This window comes from Rhamphochromis sp. 'chilingali', assembly GCF_963969265.1.
Source record: "Rhamphochromis sp. 'chilingali' genome assembly, chromosome: 11".
In the NCBI taxonomy this organism is placed as follows: Eukaryota; Metazoa; Chordata; class Actinopteri; order Cichliformes; family Cichlidae; genus Rhamphochromis; species Rhamphochromis sp. 'chilingali'.
The window spans coordinates 33,676,783-33,694,435 of record NC_137938.1 but is presented as its reverse complement, the minus strand read 5'-3'; the positions used below and the strand labels follow the sequence as shown (position 1 = coordinate 33,694,435).

At 41.1% G+C, this 17,653-nt stretch overlaps 1 protein-coding gene across 1 annotated transcript in view; it reads right to left on the bottom strand.

Annotated features, from left to right (window-relative positions):
• Positions 1–17,653, bottom strand: part of thsd7ab (thrombospondin, type I, domain containing 7Ab) — a gene marked incomplete at its 5' end in the record, with an annotated part of 205,505 nt that overhangs the window by 36,720 nt on the left and 151,132 nt on the right. The window contains 7 exons of the mRNA XM_080895569.1: positions 383–557; positions 2,219–2,364; positions 6,682–6,799; positions 7,363–7,478; positions 14,137–14,278; positions 15,604–15,757; positions 16,630–16,769. Coding sequence (XP_080751695.1) covers positions 383–557; positions 2,219–2,364; positions 6,682–6,799; positions 7,363–7,478; positions 14,137–14,278; positions 15,604–15,757; positions 16,630–16,769 — 991 coding nt within the window. The remainder of the gene's footprint in view (positions 1–382; positions 558–2,218; positions 2,365–6,681; positions 6,800–7,362; positions 7,479–14,136; positions 14,279–15,603; positions 15,758–16,629; positions 16,770–17,653) is intronic.

Here is a 17,653-nt window from a genome sequence, read left to right as displayed (position 1 = left end):
AAAATAAACCCAAAAATCAAGGGGCTCTTTTACATAAAGTCTATAGACTCCTTGTGGGTACTTCATGCCTGATCAGTTTTACTGACAGAGACTGAGGTTAATAGTATCCAGCATATTGCTGCCATAGCTTACTATTACTTTGTGTGGCAAAAAGCTGATTTGGAGGAGCTATTTCAGTCACAGAATATTAAAGAAAATTAAAGTAAAGTAAAGTAAGAGTAAAGTCATAATTGATTAAATTTTTTTCATTAGAGAACTTTTTTTTAATAACAGTGGACTGTGCTTCTAATTGCTTCTATTCAGTGTTTGGACTTTCCAAGGTTGCTCATGCAGCCCAAACAACAAATAATTACCACTGAAACCTTGAAGTCAGCATTATTACCTGGACATGGGAGGACACAGCTCTCTTTCAGTCTGATCTGCTTGTCTCCATCGACAGCCACCTCCAGGCTGCTGCACAGCTCCTCGTCCACCAGGCTGCCCTCGCCATCGCTGGAGCCGTTCGACACGAAGCAGGACAGGTTCCTGAAGCGCATGCCGTGTCCACAAACCACATTCTGACAGGACATAAACACCACAGAAGAAGACAGAAGGTGATGAGTTAACACAGTGAGGGAAGGGGGTGTCACACAAACCTGCAGCAATCTGATGGCAGTTTAATAATCCTAGTAAATTCAACTTCTGCCATTTGAATTGATGGAAAGATCAACTAAAGTCAAACAAATACAAAAAGTGTTTATGCGTCTCAAACATTTTAAGAGAAGAGTAAAAAGCATCGCTGAGCTGAGCTGTAGGATGAAAAGCTGCAGGCATTAAGCTGCACACCTCCAGCTTCTCAGCAAGGCAGCATACCTGACCTGGAAATGTATTGTTGCTTAGAACAGAATATGTTCTATATATTTGCAATATGTACAGCGGTTTGTATTTTTACAGAAACAAAAGAGCACAAATACAAACATGGATGAGTTAAACCTCTACTTTTTAAGCTGTCATTCGTCTGGAAATTGTGTGAACTGTAACAAATGATTAAAGGGGACCATTTTCCACACTCGGATAAAGGCAGAAAATTAAGGTCAGGGATAGCATCTCATGCAGGACTGCACATGTAGACCACTTGTTAAAGTGCCCTTGTGGATTTTATTATGTGGGTAAGACTGGTAGGGCGTTGAAAACACAAAAGCAGTATTGGAAATAACCTTCTATTGGCAGGCGGGCAGTACAGAGTGTCTGCTGTTCTTGTTTTGACGTTATTGGAACACTAAAGAGTGGAAGGGATGGAGAAAAAATCCTGGTGGATTAAATGAAGAATTGTTATTGTCCTGTTTTGTTTTATGAGTAGAGATCTATTAAAATGTATTTTAATAGATAAAAGTATAAGGAAGATAAGCTTCCCCATATATTTTCAGTCTCTTTCCCGTGTGGGAGTTAAATTGTCCTTTATATTTGTTCATGAAAGAACAAAATATCTCACAGGATCATTCTATCTGATACATTTTCTGCTAATATTTGCATTTGCTTAGTTAGATAATATCATTTGGGAGTCCTCCAGGCTGGGTCCTGATTGGAGTTTGATAAGAGGTTACCACCCACAGGATGGTTTGCCTTTTTCTGAAGTGAATGCAGAGTGCATTTAATAAAATGTCGACTGTCTCTGCCTCTCACTCTCACACAGCCGAGGAAGGCAGTGGTTATAAGCACTTCCTTTTTGATCAACTTAAGTGAGGGGCAGCAAAGGATGTTAGTAACAGATGACATTACCTGTCTCTGTGTGTCCCCATAAAACCACATTTACTCTTGAAAAGTTTTGCTTTATGTCATAAAGTATTGCACTGGATGCTTTTAATAATCTGACCCGGTGCCACACGATGCAAAATTGAGTGTACAGGCTGCCAAATTTCTTGGCAAAGGTATTGGTTTACAGTAATGCATCAGCATTAAAGATGCATTAGATTGATTTTTTTTTTTTACTGTCCATCTCTCAAAATAACCGTATGAGTGGGGAAATGATGAGCTTGTTCATCAATACTAAAGACTCCATTATTTTTTATCAGGTTCTTAGACTTCACCCTCCTGAAATCCACCTTCTGGCTCAAACTGTTTTAGAGTATTGATCTCAGCTGTGCCTGAGCTCCATTTCTTGTAGCTGACAGAGGTCGATACAATTATTAATGTTTAATGTACCTGGATTATGGTATAACTTTTATATGTATTGACATACCTCTACCCGACACTCAGACCAGGGGCTGTACTGCCAACGGTAGCAGGGTCGGACAGGACAGGGTTTCCACTGCTCCATCTGAGAAGGGCACGGTCGGCCATCGCCCTGAGAAGCCTGAACCACCGACCGCTGTCGCCACATCTTACCTGGAGAGTAAAAAAGAAAAAAAAAAGGTTAAATTTATCTCTGGTTTTCTGTGGATCTCTCATTAGACTTTTATATAAGCAGGATTTTGTTACTTGTTGATCTAGTGGAAATAGGTTAGTGTCGCAGAACTGTCTTTATTGAGTGAATGTCTGTCTTTTTGTTCCGTCATTTTTTCCTAGAGCATCTCCACACCCATAAGCACGTTCAATTCATGATTTTTTTAAGACTTTCTCCACTTCAAAATGTGTTCCCTACTGTGAAAGGAAACAAGATTATCATTAGCAACTTAAAGAAGTCCAGACGCTTTTCTTTGCAAGCTCCTTTGACTACGATGACCTGGATGACTGAGAACCTTCACAGCCGAGATTATCATTGTTATCCTGAATGGAAAATGAAACCCCTACGGCATACAGTGCAGTTTTTCCTTCTAAAGATGTCCAAGTAATGAGCTTAAATCACCAGGAGTAACGATATTGTTCCAGCCATTTGGTGTTAATGTTGTGCGCTGACGTTATGCAGAGTTTTGCAGACCATTGTCTAAATGTTGCTGCTGTGTACTGTCAGCAGGGGGCAGTCCCAAAATTATATGGAACCACCTTTAATGTGGGTTACTCTTGCTTGTGTTTGTGCTGTTGTCGTTCCTTTAGCGCAGAAAACTATTCACTCTTGATTTTTGGAAGACTTGACAAAGTCAGTGCAGTAGCATAATCTTCTCAGTTTTACAACTGTCATGAACCAATGTTTGTGTTCTGGTTTGCATCACTGAAGGCAGGTATGTTTGACCGTGCGTCCACTAATGGTGCACATTGCAAACACTGCTGTCACATTCTCCTATTTCTCTAAGCAGCCCAGGGCCTACTACACATGCTGCAGTGGTGGGCTAACTGGGGTTGGGGTGGCAGTCAGCCTGATTGGGGCAGGACATCCACTGGACCCTTTCCTTCTGGGAAAAACAAAGTTCCTGTCCCTTTACTGTTTTGCTTGACATTGTTTCCCCCTTGAAATGTTTTCAGCAGCAGACAGTATAGGGAAAGTGAGGCTTATAGGGAACCAATCCAAAGTTTAACAATGTCAATAGTATAAAGACGCTACATTGTGAAGTAAAGATTTACTTCATATGAGAAGTTGAAGCAAAGAAAGTCACTTTTACTTGTTTAAGTAGAACTGAAGTAGAACAACAGGTTCCTGTGTTGAAAACTCTCCACCCCAGCACTGAAATCTGAGCATTTTGTTTTACCAGCATGAGAGAAAATTAATATCAGGAGGGGTTTTTTTTTTCTTCAAAGCCTCTGGAGCTCTTGGTTTCTTGATAAAATAATACAATTAATGCAAAGTTCAAAGAGACTTTTTCCCCCCTGAACAATAAGCTAAACACAGAAACACATGCAGTGACCATTGTGGTGTGCCACACAGCAGTCATCCATTCCTTCTATAAACAGCTCATTTAAATTCATGTGTATGCGTTTGTTTTGAATGTATTCAATTAATCCTACGGCGCACAATAGCACTTCACTTAACAGAGCAGGAGTTTCTAAATGGCATGAAATACTGCACCTTTTTTCCCTTTACCATCTTGATTGGTTCTTGGTCAACTTGAGTAAAAAGGCTTTTATTCCACATCAATCAGAAAAACCTCTTTAAATAAATCCAATTCATCGCAGAACCCCGGAGACCATTTGATTTAAGTGCAGAATTGATGCTATGAATTAACTGAAAGACTCGACATAGAAGCCCTTCACACACGTTTCTAAAAGCAACCTTCCTGTCTACCTGCTTTAAACTGCCCACTCTCAACTCTCACAGCCCTCCATTTGTTGCATATTCCACTTACATTTTCACACTGACAATCCAGCAAAGTGCTCACCTCAAAATCCACCTTTACCAACCTACATTGGCTTTCAACACATAAAACAACCAGCGTTCCCACACATTGACACGCAAACTGTACAATTTCATATCCCACTCCAATAAAAAAAAAAAACTTCCCCCACACATACACAGAAAAAACGCACATCAAATAAGGTCCCCGCCTTTGCCCTTTTTTATTTTTTGTAAAAAAAACCTTTTTTTTATCTTATTCCTTTTGATTTACCAACTATTGCTGTAGCGCCCTTTCTTCAAAGGGCTCCCTCGGCCCTGAGGAGCAGGAACATATAATGGGACAGAATCAATTGTGTGAACTCCTGGAACAACAACTAGGCAACAGGACGACAAATTTTCTATGGTCATTTGGAAAGACTATAACACAGTAACTTTGACTTAAATAAAGACTCCCTCTGCTTTGTTTGTGGGAGTTTTTCTAGCTAGCTACATTTGGAAATGTCTGAGATGCGTGTCTCCCAAATACACGCTTTGGTACCATGTGTACATAACATGTATGTAGCCCACAGTAAGAAACAGAAGTAGAAACTTTTTGTAGGAATTAGTAATTTGGTTTTTGTTATTTATTTATCATTAGTTTCTGACCTGGATGGATAATTTAATTTTTAATCAATAGAATTTTTTGTCCCGCCTTTAACTGTTCCCATTTTGGTTACACTGGTAAGGCTGCTTAGTCCCACATCAGCATGCATGTGAAATAACTCTGACCTTGCTCCTAGGTCAGGTTTCTTTTGTAGTTGGAGATTAAAAAAAAAAACCCAAATTAAACAAACTGAGAGTCCACAGACCTTCTGGAAATCCATAGAAGTACGCTGATCTTTTATTAAAATGGGTGTCGAGCCACAGCTCATATGGAACTCAATCTAATTCCCTAAATTGTGGTAGGACAGACTGTGCAAAACATCCATCCTTTGTTTGGCTAATTTCACACTAATAAACTGCCCAGATAAGCCAGCAGGCGTGAACTGGATAGCACTGACATTTAAAAGACCCTGGTCTGACTTTATTTTACTTTCTTGGTCTCTGTGCATGCACATCATTTTGATTATTGTTGTTGGTTGTGATACAAAGCACAACATTTTAATACAACCAGAACATTGTTCCATCATTTCTGCAGATGTGTCTTCATTGTGGTTACCCATCCTCCTTTTGCAGTTTGGCATCCTCTAGTATTTTTGTTACACACTGGTTACATATAGTTACACTTGGGGACATTAAACATGGCCAGTTTCAAAGGTCAGTGTTTCTACAAGTAATTCCCTGTTTCAGACAGTTTATTCCTCCTGACTCTGTACATCAGTGAGCATACATTTCCTTCACATGGTCATCTCATAAACACTTCTTCTCTTCTGTTTGTGGGAGCCAGTAAATCATAAGAAAGGGAGGAGGAGAAGCTTAAATGGCTTGTTTCAGATGACGTGTGAGGGCCTAGTATCAGATAAATAAGGAATATCTCAAACTCTGCAAGAAAAAAAAATCCTCTCCTACAGTTACATTTTTTTAAATGCACCACACACATGTACACAATTGACCACACTCCAATATGTGGTCACACCAGCTGTGGGAACAATGGGTTTTTAGACTACACCTATCAATAAACTTGGCCCACGTTTTGATTTCAAATGCACACCTGTAAAGTTTGGTAAAGCTGCCAAGAGTTTACATAAAACTGCATCCTGCACAGACAGACACACAGATGGATGGGTAGACATAGTACTAAGTACTAAAAACTGCTTGTTTGGCAGTTCTTGCTACAGTAAAGACGGACTAAGGAGGTAAAAACAATAATAGCTCTGTTATCACAGTTGGATCTTGTTTTTTCAACAGATAAATGGTAAATATAGATAAAGCAACAGGAATGTAAGGTGGTTGGAAATGGTCATTATTTTTTATTTGATAGGACAGTGTAGCACAGACAGAAAAGTGAGGGGAGAGAGCATGAGTGACAGACAGCAAATGGGATACATGGTACCTGGGCCACCTGCTCTACCAGGTGAATTACAAGTGTGCGTCAGGAGCCTGTGTTTCACCTGTTTTAGCTTTAGTCGTCTGTTGCAAATTCAAGAATCTATGTTTGGCCATTTGCCATTAAGACTGAAGTGCAACTTTACAATCTGGCATCCTCTTTTATAACACGTCTTAAAACATTTATAGACCATCTTAAACGTATATGTGCTTCATTATTTTGCCTGAACTTATTTATCTCGTTTACTTGTTTATGTTGGCATTTGCCTTTACTCCAGTGTAATCTCATTATTGCACTTGAAAAGAGCAACGGAAGTAAATCAGTAAGATTAATGTGCAATTAATGATGAAAAGGAGGCGCAGTGTTTAGAAAAGTTGTCTTGTTCGTGAAAGGTTACCGATTTCATACTCCTGGATTTTGATGGCACTGGAAGCTGCTCGGGACAAAAACGTGTGTGTGAAATTCTCACCTTCTAGACCGCAGGTCTGTGAACACTCTGACCAGGCCGACCACTCCAACAGCTGACAGTTGACAGGACACTCGACCACACAGGAGATGTTCATCTGCCACTTCTTCTCCAAATTCATCTGCAGCACATGTTTCAAACAGCACATCATCAAATCATTCACATAACAGACAACCAATCATTACGCTGCAAACTCAATCTGCTATGGTCAGACATTGACTTGACCTCTCAGTACTGCAACTCCCAGAAGTCTCTGTTCTGGCAAAGGGCAGGTTTCCGGCCAGCTGAATTGGATTATAAAGGCTGCTGTGAAAACCATCCCGACACAGTGTGTTTTTGTGAATGAGCCAGATGATGAAGTGGGCCAAGGGTTAAATAGCTGTGGGGAAGGCTCTGCCACAGCCCGCCGGCTACAATTACATGGAGTTGACACATTATGAATGAATAAAACGCCCAGCCAGAAGCAACGACAACAATCTCTGCATGGGAATATTCTTAAATATTTCATGTTGCTTCGGGCTGAATAGTACTGGAACGGTGCGATAATATATTTTAATGAGTTATGTGATCACGTCATTAAGAAAAGAAATTAGAGTGTCAAACAAAGAAAGTAAAATTGGATTCTTCCAAGAAACAAAAAGGGAAGGTCCAAAAGCAAACACCTGAAGGATTTTCCAGTCTCACCTCTTCACAGAATTTTATATCCACCGATTTGCCATCGCTGCGAACGCAGTCAAGCATCCGGGTTTTGATGCCGCCGCCACAGACAGCGTTTGGACTCAGCTGACACGTACTCCAGTCTGAAGAGAAACAAAACATATTCACAATTTTACTAGTTTTAACATTAAAATTATTAACACAAATATTGAGAATCACCGCTGAAGACGGCACTGCTGTTTGTGCCTACGAACAGCAATTTGCCATGACCCCCTTTGAAGAAGTCACCTTATACCCAGTGGCATACCTCTTCCTAGTGTTTGGAATGCCCAGTGGCAGTCCTGTTATATAAATACCACCTGCAACGTAAGCTGGATTTTTTTGCATTGTCAAAAGGAGGATCTTCAACTTGAAATTCAGAAGTTAAATCTGCCAAGAAAGGCAGGCGAGAAGAAGCCAAAAGCCAAAAAACTTGCTTGTAAAGACAAGCTGTGAGCTGCCATGTTGGTTCATGTCAAGAAGTTGGCTCCAAAGGGTCCTCTTTAGACAGTTCAGGGTGTTAGGAGTGAAGCTCGAAAATGACAGTCTAGTCCTGGAAGAGAAATTTGTATGTGCAACAGTGAGAATGCAGAAGTGCTACAGGATACTCCTGATCTGATGGCTGTTGATGGTTTGTTCATGGTGAACGGTTACATTTGGGCCAGCTGAATAGCATGCTTGGAGTATTCGACACAATGCAGATTCTAAGGATGGTAGTGATTCTAACACAGGTCCTGATGTTTGTTTGTACAACTTCATTTTCAATGCTGACTCCAGGCACATTTTTTTCTGTGCTGCAGCAACAGCCTGGGAACTTCTTGTACTTTGTAGTGATGCCCAGCACGATGTTTTTTTTAATACTACGAGGATTTATTTTTACACAGTACATGTAGCCTGAAACATAATCGGAAAGGTCGTATAGAGAAACAATCTCGCTTTGTTCCTTTTTCTTTATCACACTCACAAAATGGAAAATGTCAAGCTTTCGGAGCAACAATGGCTCTCTCACAGAAAATATAAATAACACCAGATAATAAGTTGAATAAATATGCAAAGACTTGGCATCTGCTGTGGTTTAAATAACTAATTTCAGTTTGTTTTCTGCAAATAACTGAAAATAAACACTGTTGAATAATCCAGCACAAAGACAGCACTGCAACGTTGCCCTGAACTTTATGAGTGCAACTCTACAAAAGGCTTACCAATAGCACTGGCAGTAAAACAAAGAGCTGTTCTAAAGCTTCAACAAACAAATCAAGCATGGCATCCAGATCTTTAAGGAAACTGTAAATAAGTTCTGAAATATGATCTGAATAGATATGATTTGCACTGAAAGCATTAAATGTGCTATTTAATTGAACTGAGACTGTGTTCTCCCAAATGTGTCAAAGTTGGATTATTCCATTATGCAAATTCTTTCTAAAGTTGATTACTTTTATTATAGCGTACCACATCAACTTGAATAGTTCTTCTTTGATTCTCAAATGAATTCTTGAGAAAGTCTTCATTTAAGACAAGTCCTCAATTTGTAATTTTCGCAACTTGGAGGCAGAAACAATCACAGATGCTGCGAATCAACAGTAGCATTTATTTGGAGTTATATTTGTTGACAAAACCACAATTTCTACAAATCATTTCAGCACAGTTTCATTTTACAAATGACTTAAAGAAAATTCTGGCTGTTTAGTTACTATACAGCTTTGGTACATTTGCCTGCTAGGTGCTAGCTCTGTGGTTCTGCAGCTTTTCAAAGGCTTTTTTGGCACCAAAAACAGCTGCTCAGTCTGCAAATAAAACCTTGATGTGAGTTCTCTGAGTGCACAAACACAGTTGGATGCTGGATACCAAAATAATGAGCTGAAAGATGCTAAATGCTCCGAATAACTGAGAGGAACTGCTAAGCTGGGTGATAAGGATCTGCGGGTTTGTGACAGAACACAGCGCTTACTTGATTAATGATTATTTAATATAGTTAATTCTATCTGTTCTAGATGAACACAGCATTCTGGATAAATTCCAGTCTGGTTTTCGTAGAGCACACTCTACTGAAACGGCACTTATTAGAGTCTCTCCAGTGACATCCTGATGAATTATGCAGGAGAATGCTCTGCCTTGCTGATGTTGGACTTGACGCCTGCCTTTGATACTGTTGACCATCACATTTTGCTAGATAGGCTGAGACATTGGGTGGGTATATCAGGGTCTGCTTTGGACTGGTTGACATTTGCCAAACCTTCTATCAGGAACCTTGGTGTAACTTTTGACTCAGCTCTGACTTTGGACACTCATGCTAATTTATTGGTTCGCTCCTGTTTTTATCCTTTAAAAAATATTGCTAAGCTGAGTCCCATTGTTTCACACTCAGAACTAGAAATGGTCATCCATGCATTTGTCTCATCTCATTTGGATTATTGCAATTCTTTGTTCACTTGTTTAAGTAAAGCCTCTGTAGATCATTTGCAAGTTGTTTAGAACGCTGCCGCAAAGCTTCTGACCAAATCTTCTAAATACTCCCACGTTACACCCCTGCTGATCCAGTTGCACTGGCTCCCCATAAAATTCAGAACCAACTTCAAGATTTTGACTTTGACATTCAGGGCTCTGCATGGACAAGCACCAACCTATATCAGAGATCTTTTACATCATTACATCCCCAGCAGGTCCCTGAGGTCATGTGATCAGGGCTTGCTGGTCGTCTAGCATACGGGCTGAAAACGAAAGGTGATAGGGCGTTTGTAACTGTGGCCCCCAGACTCTGGAACTCCCTTCCTTTAAGCCTGAGATCTGTGGACTCAGGTTTTTAGCTGTTTTTTAAATGAAACCACTATCTTTTTAAACTTGCTTTTGGTTGATTTCTGTTTTTATGTTTTACCTTTTCTGTGAAGCACTTTGTGATTTCTGTCTTGAAAGGTGCTATACAAATAAAATTTTACTTAATTTACTTACTTAATTAATATAGTTATTAAATAGCAGCGTTCACTAATAAGCTATCACGTAAAAGGTAATCCTGGCATCAAGTGCACTGTGTTTTACAGCATTAAATGACCCTTACAATACAACTGTTATCTGCCTGCTTTGAGAGCACATAACTTTACCACATATCAAATATTTGCCAGCGTTCAGCAGGTTGCAGCTGTTGATTTTACCACCCTGAGTGCGAGCAGAGCTGGAAGGCAGGTGAGAGGGTGTCATGATTTAGATGAGAGCAAGAAGCGAAAAGAAGAGGAGGAAGCATTGAAGTCACAAGAAACCAGCCTTTCACAAGTGTTCTGCCTCTGTACTTGGATGTATTTTCAGTTCAAGCGGGATGATGTGGAGGGGACAAAACACAAGGAGACGCTGTTTAGAAGTGTTCGAATGCCTCAGCTGTCACAAAGTCTTTACACTTCAGAGAGAATAAATCCCAAACAGTGAGAAACAACCGTAGTCTGTCTTCGGCTTTTTATGGGGGAGCACACAAAAATGCATTGTCGCTTTATGTTGTCTCATTCCTCTCTGAAAGTTGCTTACCTTAAGCTTTTATACAGTACGCTCATACACAGAGTCTCCCAGCAAGGACAAGAACAAGGATTTTTATATAAAACATCAATTAATTGGTAGAGTTTTTGATATGACGTATTGACACAATGCGACACGATCAAGTTAATTACTAACTCCACTGCTGACACACTAAAATTTCCCAGCCATCAGAGAGCAGAAACTACATAGACCTTTTAGGATACACATGCCAAGCATATAAATGAACCATTTTAAGCTGCCAGATGACTCAGCAGAGCAGTGCGCATGCCTTGTACTTGCCACACTGTAACTTTGACTTCAGCTCATTACCTTTGTGGCATTACATTCTTCGTCTCCTTCTGCCACCTCTTTAAAAATAATCAGTGTGGCTTTGTTGTATTTCTGGAGTCTTTATAGCTTCTGGCTGTTGAAGATGACTTTTAAAAACAGATGCCTGCAAAGAGGTCATTTAAGATTTCTAACATCTCACTTATATCCAATAAATATGGACCCCCTGGGCGACCGTGGCTCAGGGGGTTGGGAATCGCATCTGTAACCAGAAGGTCGCCGGTTCGATCCCTGGGCTCTCTGTCCTGGTCGTTGTGTCCTTGGGCAAGACACTTTACCCTACTTGCCTACTGGTGTTGGCCAGAGGGGCCGATGGCGCGATATGGCAGCCTCGCTTCTGTCAGTCTGCCCCAGGGCAGCTGTGGCTACAACTGTAGCTGCCTCCACCAGTGAATGAATAGTGGTATTGTAAAGCGCTTTGGGTGCCTTGAAAAGCGCTGTATAAATCCAATCCATTATTATTAAATCTGGCTGCCATTAGTGTCTTTTTATGGCGGAATTGCGTTGTGTGGCCATTTGGTCTGATTTGAGTCGCCTCCTTTGAAAAATAAGCAGAATTTAAAAGCTGAATATGAACAGAAAAATCCAAAGATTTAGGAAGCAGAACTTGGCACCCTGAGAAAATTATTTCTGTGAAGGGAAAAAGCAGCATTTTATTCCAGACTTGGGGTTTCACTGCCTTTAAACAACCACAGTGCTGCTTAAAAAAAAGAAGAAGTAAAAGAAAAAAACTTGCAACAACGGGGAGGCTGAGGTATCACTCACGAAGAGCGCCGTGCGATGAGCGGCTGTTTTTAGCTGCAGTGAGCTCGTTTGCAAGCTCAACTCGGGAAATTGTGTCTCCTTCTGCTGAGGAGCTTTGTGGCACTCTGGGGACTGGAAATAGGGAGATCGCAACAAGAAAGACTGACAGTAAGAGACAGAGAGAAAGGCAGCAAGGAAAGGAGAGAAACGTTGCAGGAAGGAGCAGCTTGGATGATCTCTGCATCAACAATGAAAAAAGAATACCCAATAATAATTTCTGCTCATATATTAAGTACATATACCCCAGGATACCTGCATGCCACTGTGAACTCAGCAGTTGGGATAATGTGTCACCTCTTCCAAAGAGCAGAGGGAGCAGGAGGGTGGGCTTCCAAACTAAGTGAGTGCCAAACTCTGCTTTTATTCGCTTCTATTGAAATTGTTTCTTACAGTTTCCAAAATGAAACATTAATGCATAACCTCAGTGACATGTGAGGTGGAGCTGTGATGTCCCGAGGATTCGAGGGGGAGGCTCGGGTAGGCTGCCAGCTCAAATCTATTTTGGAAATCTTTCTGTTTACAGTTAATCAGAAATGTTTTCTGTTCTAAGCAGTCACACACAGAGGTGCCACTGAGCAAGGCATTTAACCACAGTGGCCTGCAGCCAACTGGTTTACTTGTACTCTTCCAGGCTTTAATGGTTGTAGCTGCAGAGAAATCAAACTTAATGTGTGCCTATTCAACCTCCCTGTGCAAACCGGCGCTAAAGAGATAAACAACCAACCAATAAATAGCCGGCTTTTAGAGACGAGCATTGTGAAGACCAGCTGTGAGCTGGACTCAAAACAGTCCTATTAACGTTACATTGCCATTATACAAGGTTTTGATAACACCCCGCATGGTCTGCAATTATCCTACTAGAATGAAACAAAAGCGACAAGGATAATGAAAAAAAGAAAATAGATGAGCTGTTTATTGATCGCTCATCCCGTGAGGGGCTCAATCTGAAATGGATGCTGCATTTTAAGGCTTACATTTAAGGGGCTGATTTTCATGTCACTGATTTGGTTCAGATTTGGTTCACATCACTGACAGCAGCCCAGAAATCACACAAGCAGCAGCAATGCTGCCATTTTCAGGAAATACGTGATGATGCAGACTGCCAGGGGGCCACAATCCCCGTGTTAATCATCCTCATCCACTCGGAAATGTAGTGAAATAACACAGACAAACCTAAAAAGTCCAGAATACTTCTTTTTACTTCTCACAGTAAGGACTTGATGATTAATAGCACATCTCTACTATTTTAAGGAACTCCTGCGTCACCATGCCACCACGCAGTTACATCACCATGGCGTTGTTAAACATTCACATATTAACTGAACATTAACACTGGTTAGATGTATCATCGCCACAGCAACTTCTGGTGTGAGACACCCAGGCCAAAATCCTGAACATGCATGAACATGAATTTTATTTATACAGCGCCAAATGACAACAACAGTTGCCTCTCAGCGCTTTATATTCTAAGGTAAAGACGCTAAAATAATACTAAGAAAACAGGGTAAACCCCAACAATCAGATGATCCCCTATGAGCAAATGTTTTGGCAACAGTGGGAAAAAAGAACATCAGGCTCAGGGAGGGGCAGCCATCTGCGTGAGGGGAGGAAGACACAGGAATTCACAAACCTGCTCTTTGTATGTGGCTTGGAAGGAGTCTAAATAAAAGATACGAAAAAAAACAGCTATTAGCAGTTTGTCTGGGCTAGCTTTTATAGTCTGGAAGGCTCAAGTGAGCCAGGACCTTCTCCAAGACAATGTGTGGAGCGTCCTGCTGTTCTGAGCCATAAAAACATATTGTACAATCACAATACTCAAGGAGCAAACACAACATGACTGCAGTAACTACAACAGACCATTAATAGTCCCAAGAGTCTGTGCCTTTCCTGCCATGAACTGTCTGTAAGACGCTTTTCTTTCTCCACCTGATTATTGTTAAAAAAAACAGCTGCTATTAGCTGATGATTGTTTCTCTATTAATAACCAGCAAAAAAGCCCTTTGACTTTTATATCAGTACATCCTTTTTGGGGAGATTCAGTGTGCCATTTTAAACCAACCAATGAGTGTGGGTTAGGCTATAAACCTGGGCTTCTTCAACATTTCCTTTTACCTGTGATGTTGTAGAAGTAGTTGAAACAGTTGAGGTTAAGGCTGCAGGGCTCCTTTTCGGTCGTGTCTGGACACTCTCTTCCTACGCTGGGGGGTCGAATGGTGTATGCTGTCCGCACTCGATAGTTACTTCTGGTACAGGGCTGAAACAGAGACTTCCCATTAAAAACCTGAGCCATTAGAATGCATAAATGATTAAACAGGCCATATTGTAGCGAGTGATAAGAAGTGAATGGAGGCATATCCTTGACCCGGAACAAAGTCATAGCGTTCCTGCAGCCATGGTGTTCATGTGTTTTGATGATTGAAGGCACTAAATGTGTTAGAATTATTTATGAAGTTATTGGGCCGCGATTCATTTAAAATGTTAATGTCAAGATGTTCTCCGATGGCTTTCCCAAAATGTGGAATTCGATGTTTTTGTTCCAGCAGGAGTTGACAGGAGGGCTGAAACAGATATTCTACTGGAATGGTAAATCACCAGACTCTACACGGTCATTGCTCGCAGAGAAGAGAGTTGGGGGAGAAAATGACAGCCTTTTGAATAACTCCATTGCTGGCATGATGAATAAAACATGTGAGAGGCCCTGCTGGTGCCACTGCAGACTCCACGTCGAGACTGGAATTGTGGGAAGATGGTGCGTCAAGCACTTTGGGAGAGAATGGGGTGTGATTAACAATGGCCAGGGTGCTGCTGTGAGAACAGCGGGTGAAACCAGAGCAGTTAAAGCGGCTTTTTACCATCAAACGGAGGTGTCGGGCGGAGGAGTTGAACAGGATGTTCTGACACCTTTGGAAGTTTTTGCAAAAAGAATGAACATTGCGTGTGTGCTGCAGCCTGTAGGTGTGTGCTGATTGCAGGGGCTGCTGTCTTTTTACAAATATGAAGTCACCATGGAATAGGAAACTGTCTCAGCTGTAGACCAATATCAGTTATATTTAATTTACCATAACTTTTTTACAGTGAAGTAATTTTTTACAAACTGAATTTGTGGTCTTGTGTAAGACTATTTTTGGTTGTCTGCCAAATCATGTTCACAAATTAGCTGCAATATTTTTAGCCTCAGCTTTTATGTTTGCTGCTACATTACTGCTGAAATATATCCAGGTGTGTGTGTGTGTGTGGCTCTACATGCTCCTGAATCTTTATCATAAATCATGTTCCCTCCCTGCTGAATGCACAGTGAGTACAGTGTAATATAGGTGATATATAAGCCATTTTTCTCCTTCTTCCCAGTTCATATATCTCTTTTATTCCTCCTTGGTGGATGAGAAATAACCTGTTGACAAAGATTCACACACTGCTCACAATGATACAGTACAGCCACGCTTTGAATTCCTGAACCTCAGAAAATTTTTTCCAACAAGAAAATCATATCAGTGGACTTTTACAGAAATCTGACCCTGCCATATCTGCTCTGTGCCAGACAGCTGAGCTGCTGCTTTCTGATGTGGGTTCAGCTCTCACCAGGGTGCAGCGACTCCAGGGTCCCCAGTCGCTGAGGACACAGTCCTCAGGGCAGGGCAGCCGGCTTTCCCTGGCCCCCAAGGGCATCTCCTCCGGGTCGCACAGGTAGTCCTCGACGGGCTCAGATGGGCCGTCAATTGTGTTGAGCATGCACCTGTGGGATCGGGCAAGAAACACCCAGAGTTTGACCTTGTTTTAGCAATTCTGCTGTTGTGGTGCAAAGAAAGAAATAGTCAGACAGTGTGTTTTAACTGGACAGGGAGCTGACAGGTACATGAAGTACCTGACAACCTATGTGCTTCTCACACGGCAGGGTGGATCCCCCAGAGTAGGTGAGGTCAGGTCTATAAAAAAAGTCTAGTTTCACCTTTATTTTAACTTTTATTGTAAGTTTTAACAAAAACATTTTTTACAATAAGTAAAAAGTAAATTGTTTTTTTCAATTAAACCAGAACCTGGATTTCCTCAACGACCTCAGTCAGAATATTTTATTTAAATTGCAGCTCGTTACACCCCAGTCGGCCATTTACAATATTAATTTCCCCTGCTCTAAGGAGGGACAACTCAGCTGAGGTCATTAGCATTTTTACTCACTCTGACTCTGGCAGGACAGTAGCTCTCGAGGACTGGAGTTGGACACCCCTGCATTAAGCTTTGCATAAGTAATGAGAGCCTCATATGGAACAGAGCATCAGTGACAACATATAACACACTGAATAAGTCAGGCATAGAATGAAAGGAGGAGCTGGAAAGTTTGTGGGCTGCAAAGTGGCTTGCATAGCAACTGTAGCCACCCCAGTGTGGCTTAAATAAAAAACCCTGTATGAGATTTGCTGTGAAGCACAAACAGCTGAGTCATCAGTTAATGCTGGCTGCAGCTGATATCTGCTGATCTGCCAGGATTGAGGCTGAGCTTAACTTTGTGGCCTGCCTGAATAAATGCCATGCTCAATTACAATAAAATTTTTTTGGTAAACACTGAAAACAAATAAGCAAAGCCACAATGGCAGGCAATCTGACAAATACCTGACTCTTCTGGTCTGGACACCTTCTCCACAGTTTTCTTTCAAATCCACGTTGCTGACTTTCCACACACTCCACGGCTCGGCCACCCACACGTACTGTTTGCAGTCACTCTGACACGGCACCACCTCATACACCTGAGAAAAATAACAAACACTCTGAAGTTGATAGAGCAGCAAATCAAATGTAGCAGATTGCAGTTTCTTTTCTAAACTTTTTTGCTGCAGGCAAAGTCTCAGAGGCTTGCTTAGCTAACAAATATGATCCTCGTGGTCAAAATGAAAAAAGTCGCCTCTACAAATATATTTATTTTTTAATATTTCATCTTAGCCATGCAAGTTTGTCAGTTAAGGTTTGCCTAATACACTGTGATTCTTTAGCTCAGCTCTCTGAGGTTTAACTCAGCCAACGAGATTATTTCTGCCCCCAGAGAAGCTTTGCCACTGAGAAATGTCTGCATAAATAAAACTCAAGTCTCCTATAGGACCTTGTTTAGCTACATTCATGACATTGTGAGTGTGTACATTTATCTGTCAGTGACCTACTGACACTGGTGACACTGTGAGTACATTGCAATTATCTGAGGAGAGCAACTCTTACCTGGGCCTGTAGCAATGAGTCACATCCAGCGAGCATCGGGTTGGATTAAAAGGAGACAGATGGATTAATGAGCAGATGCCAACTGTTCATACAGTGCAAAACCTATGATTAATGCAACATTCAAGAGTTCATAATCAGAAAAGCCTGTGGCATAAACACCTGTGTGAACTTAGCAGATTCACACACACTGCCAGGCGTACTTGCTGATACTCTAAGGCCTGGAAAGCATTTCATTTGAGCAAATCAGAGAACCTTAAGGAATCAACTGGCACATTTGGGGGCATTAATTCAGTGGATGGGATCCATTTATAGCACCCGTTGCTTTTTGCAGTGTCGCTGCTCAGAAAAAAATGACTGCAGCAATAATGAGTGGAAGGTAAGAGAAAGCTCTGCAGACTCAAGTTTATTGTCATAAATAATTAATTTA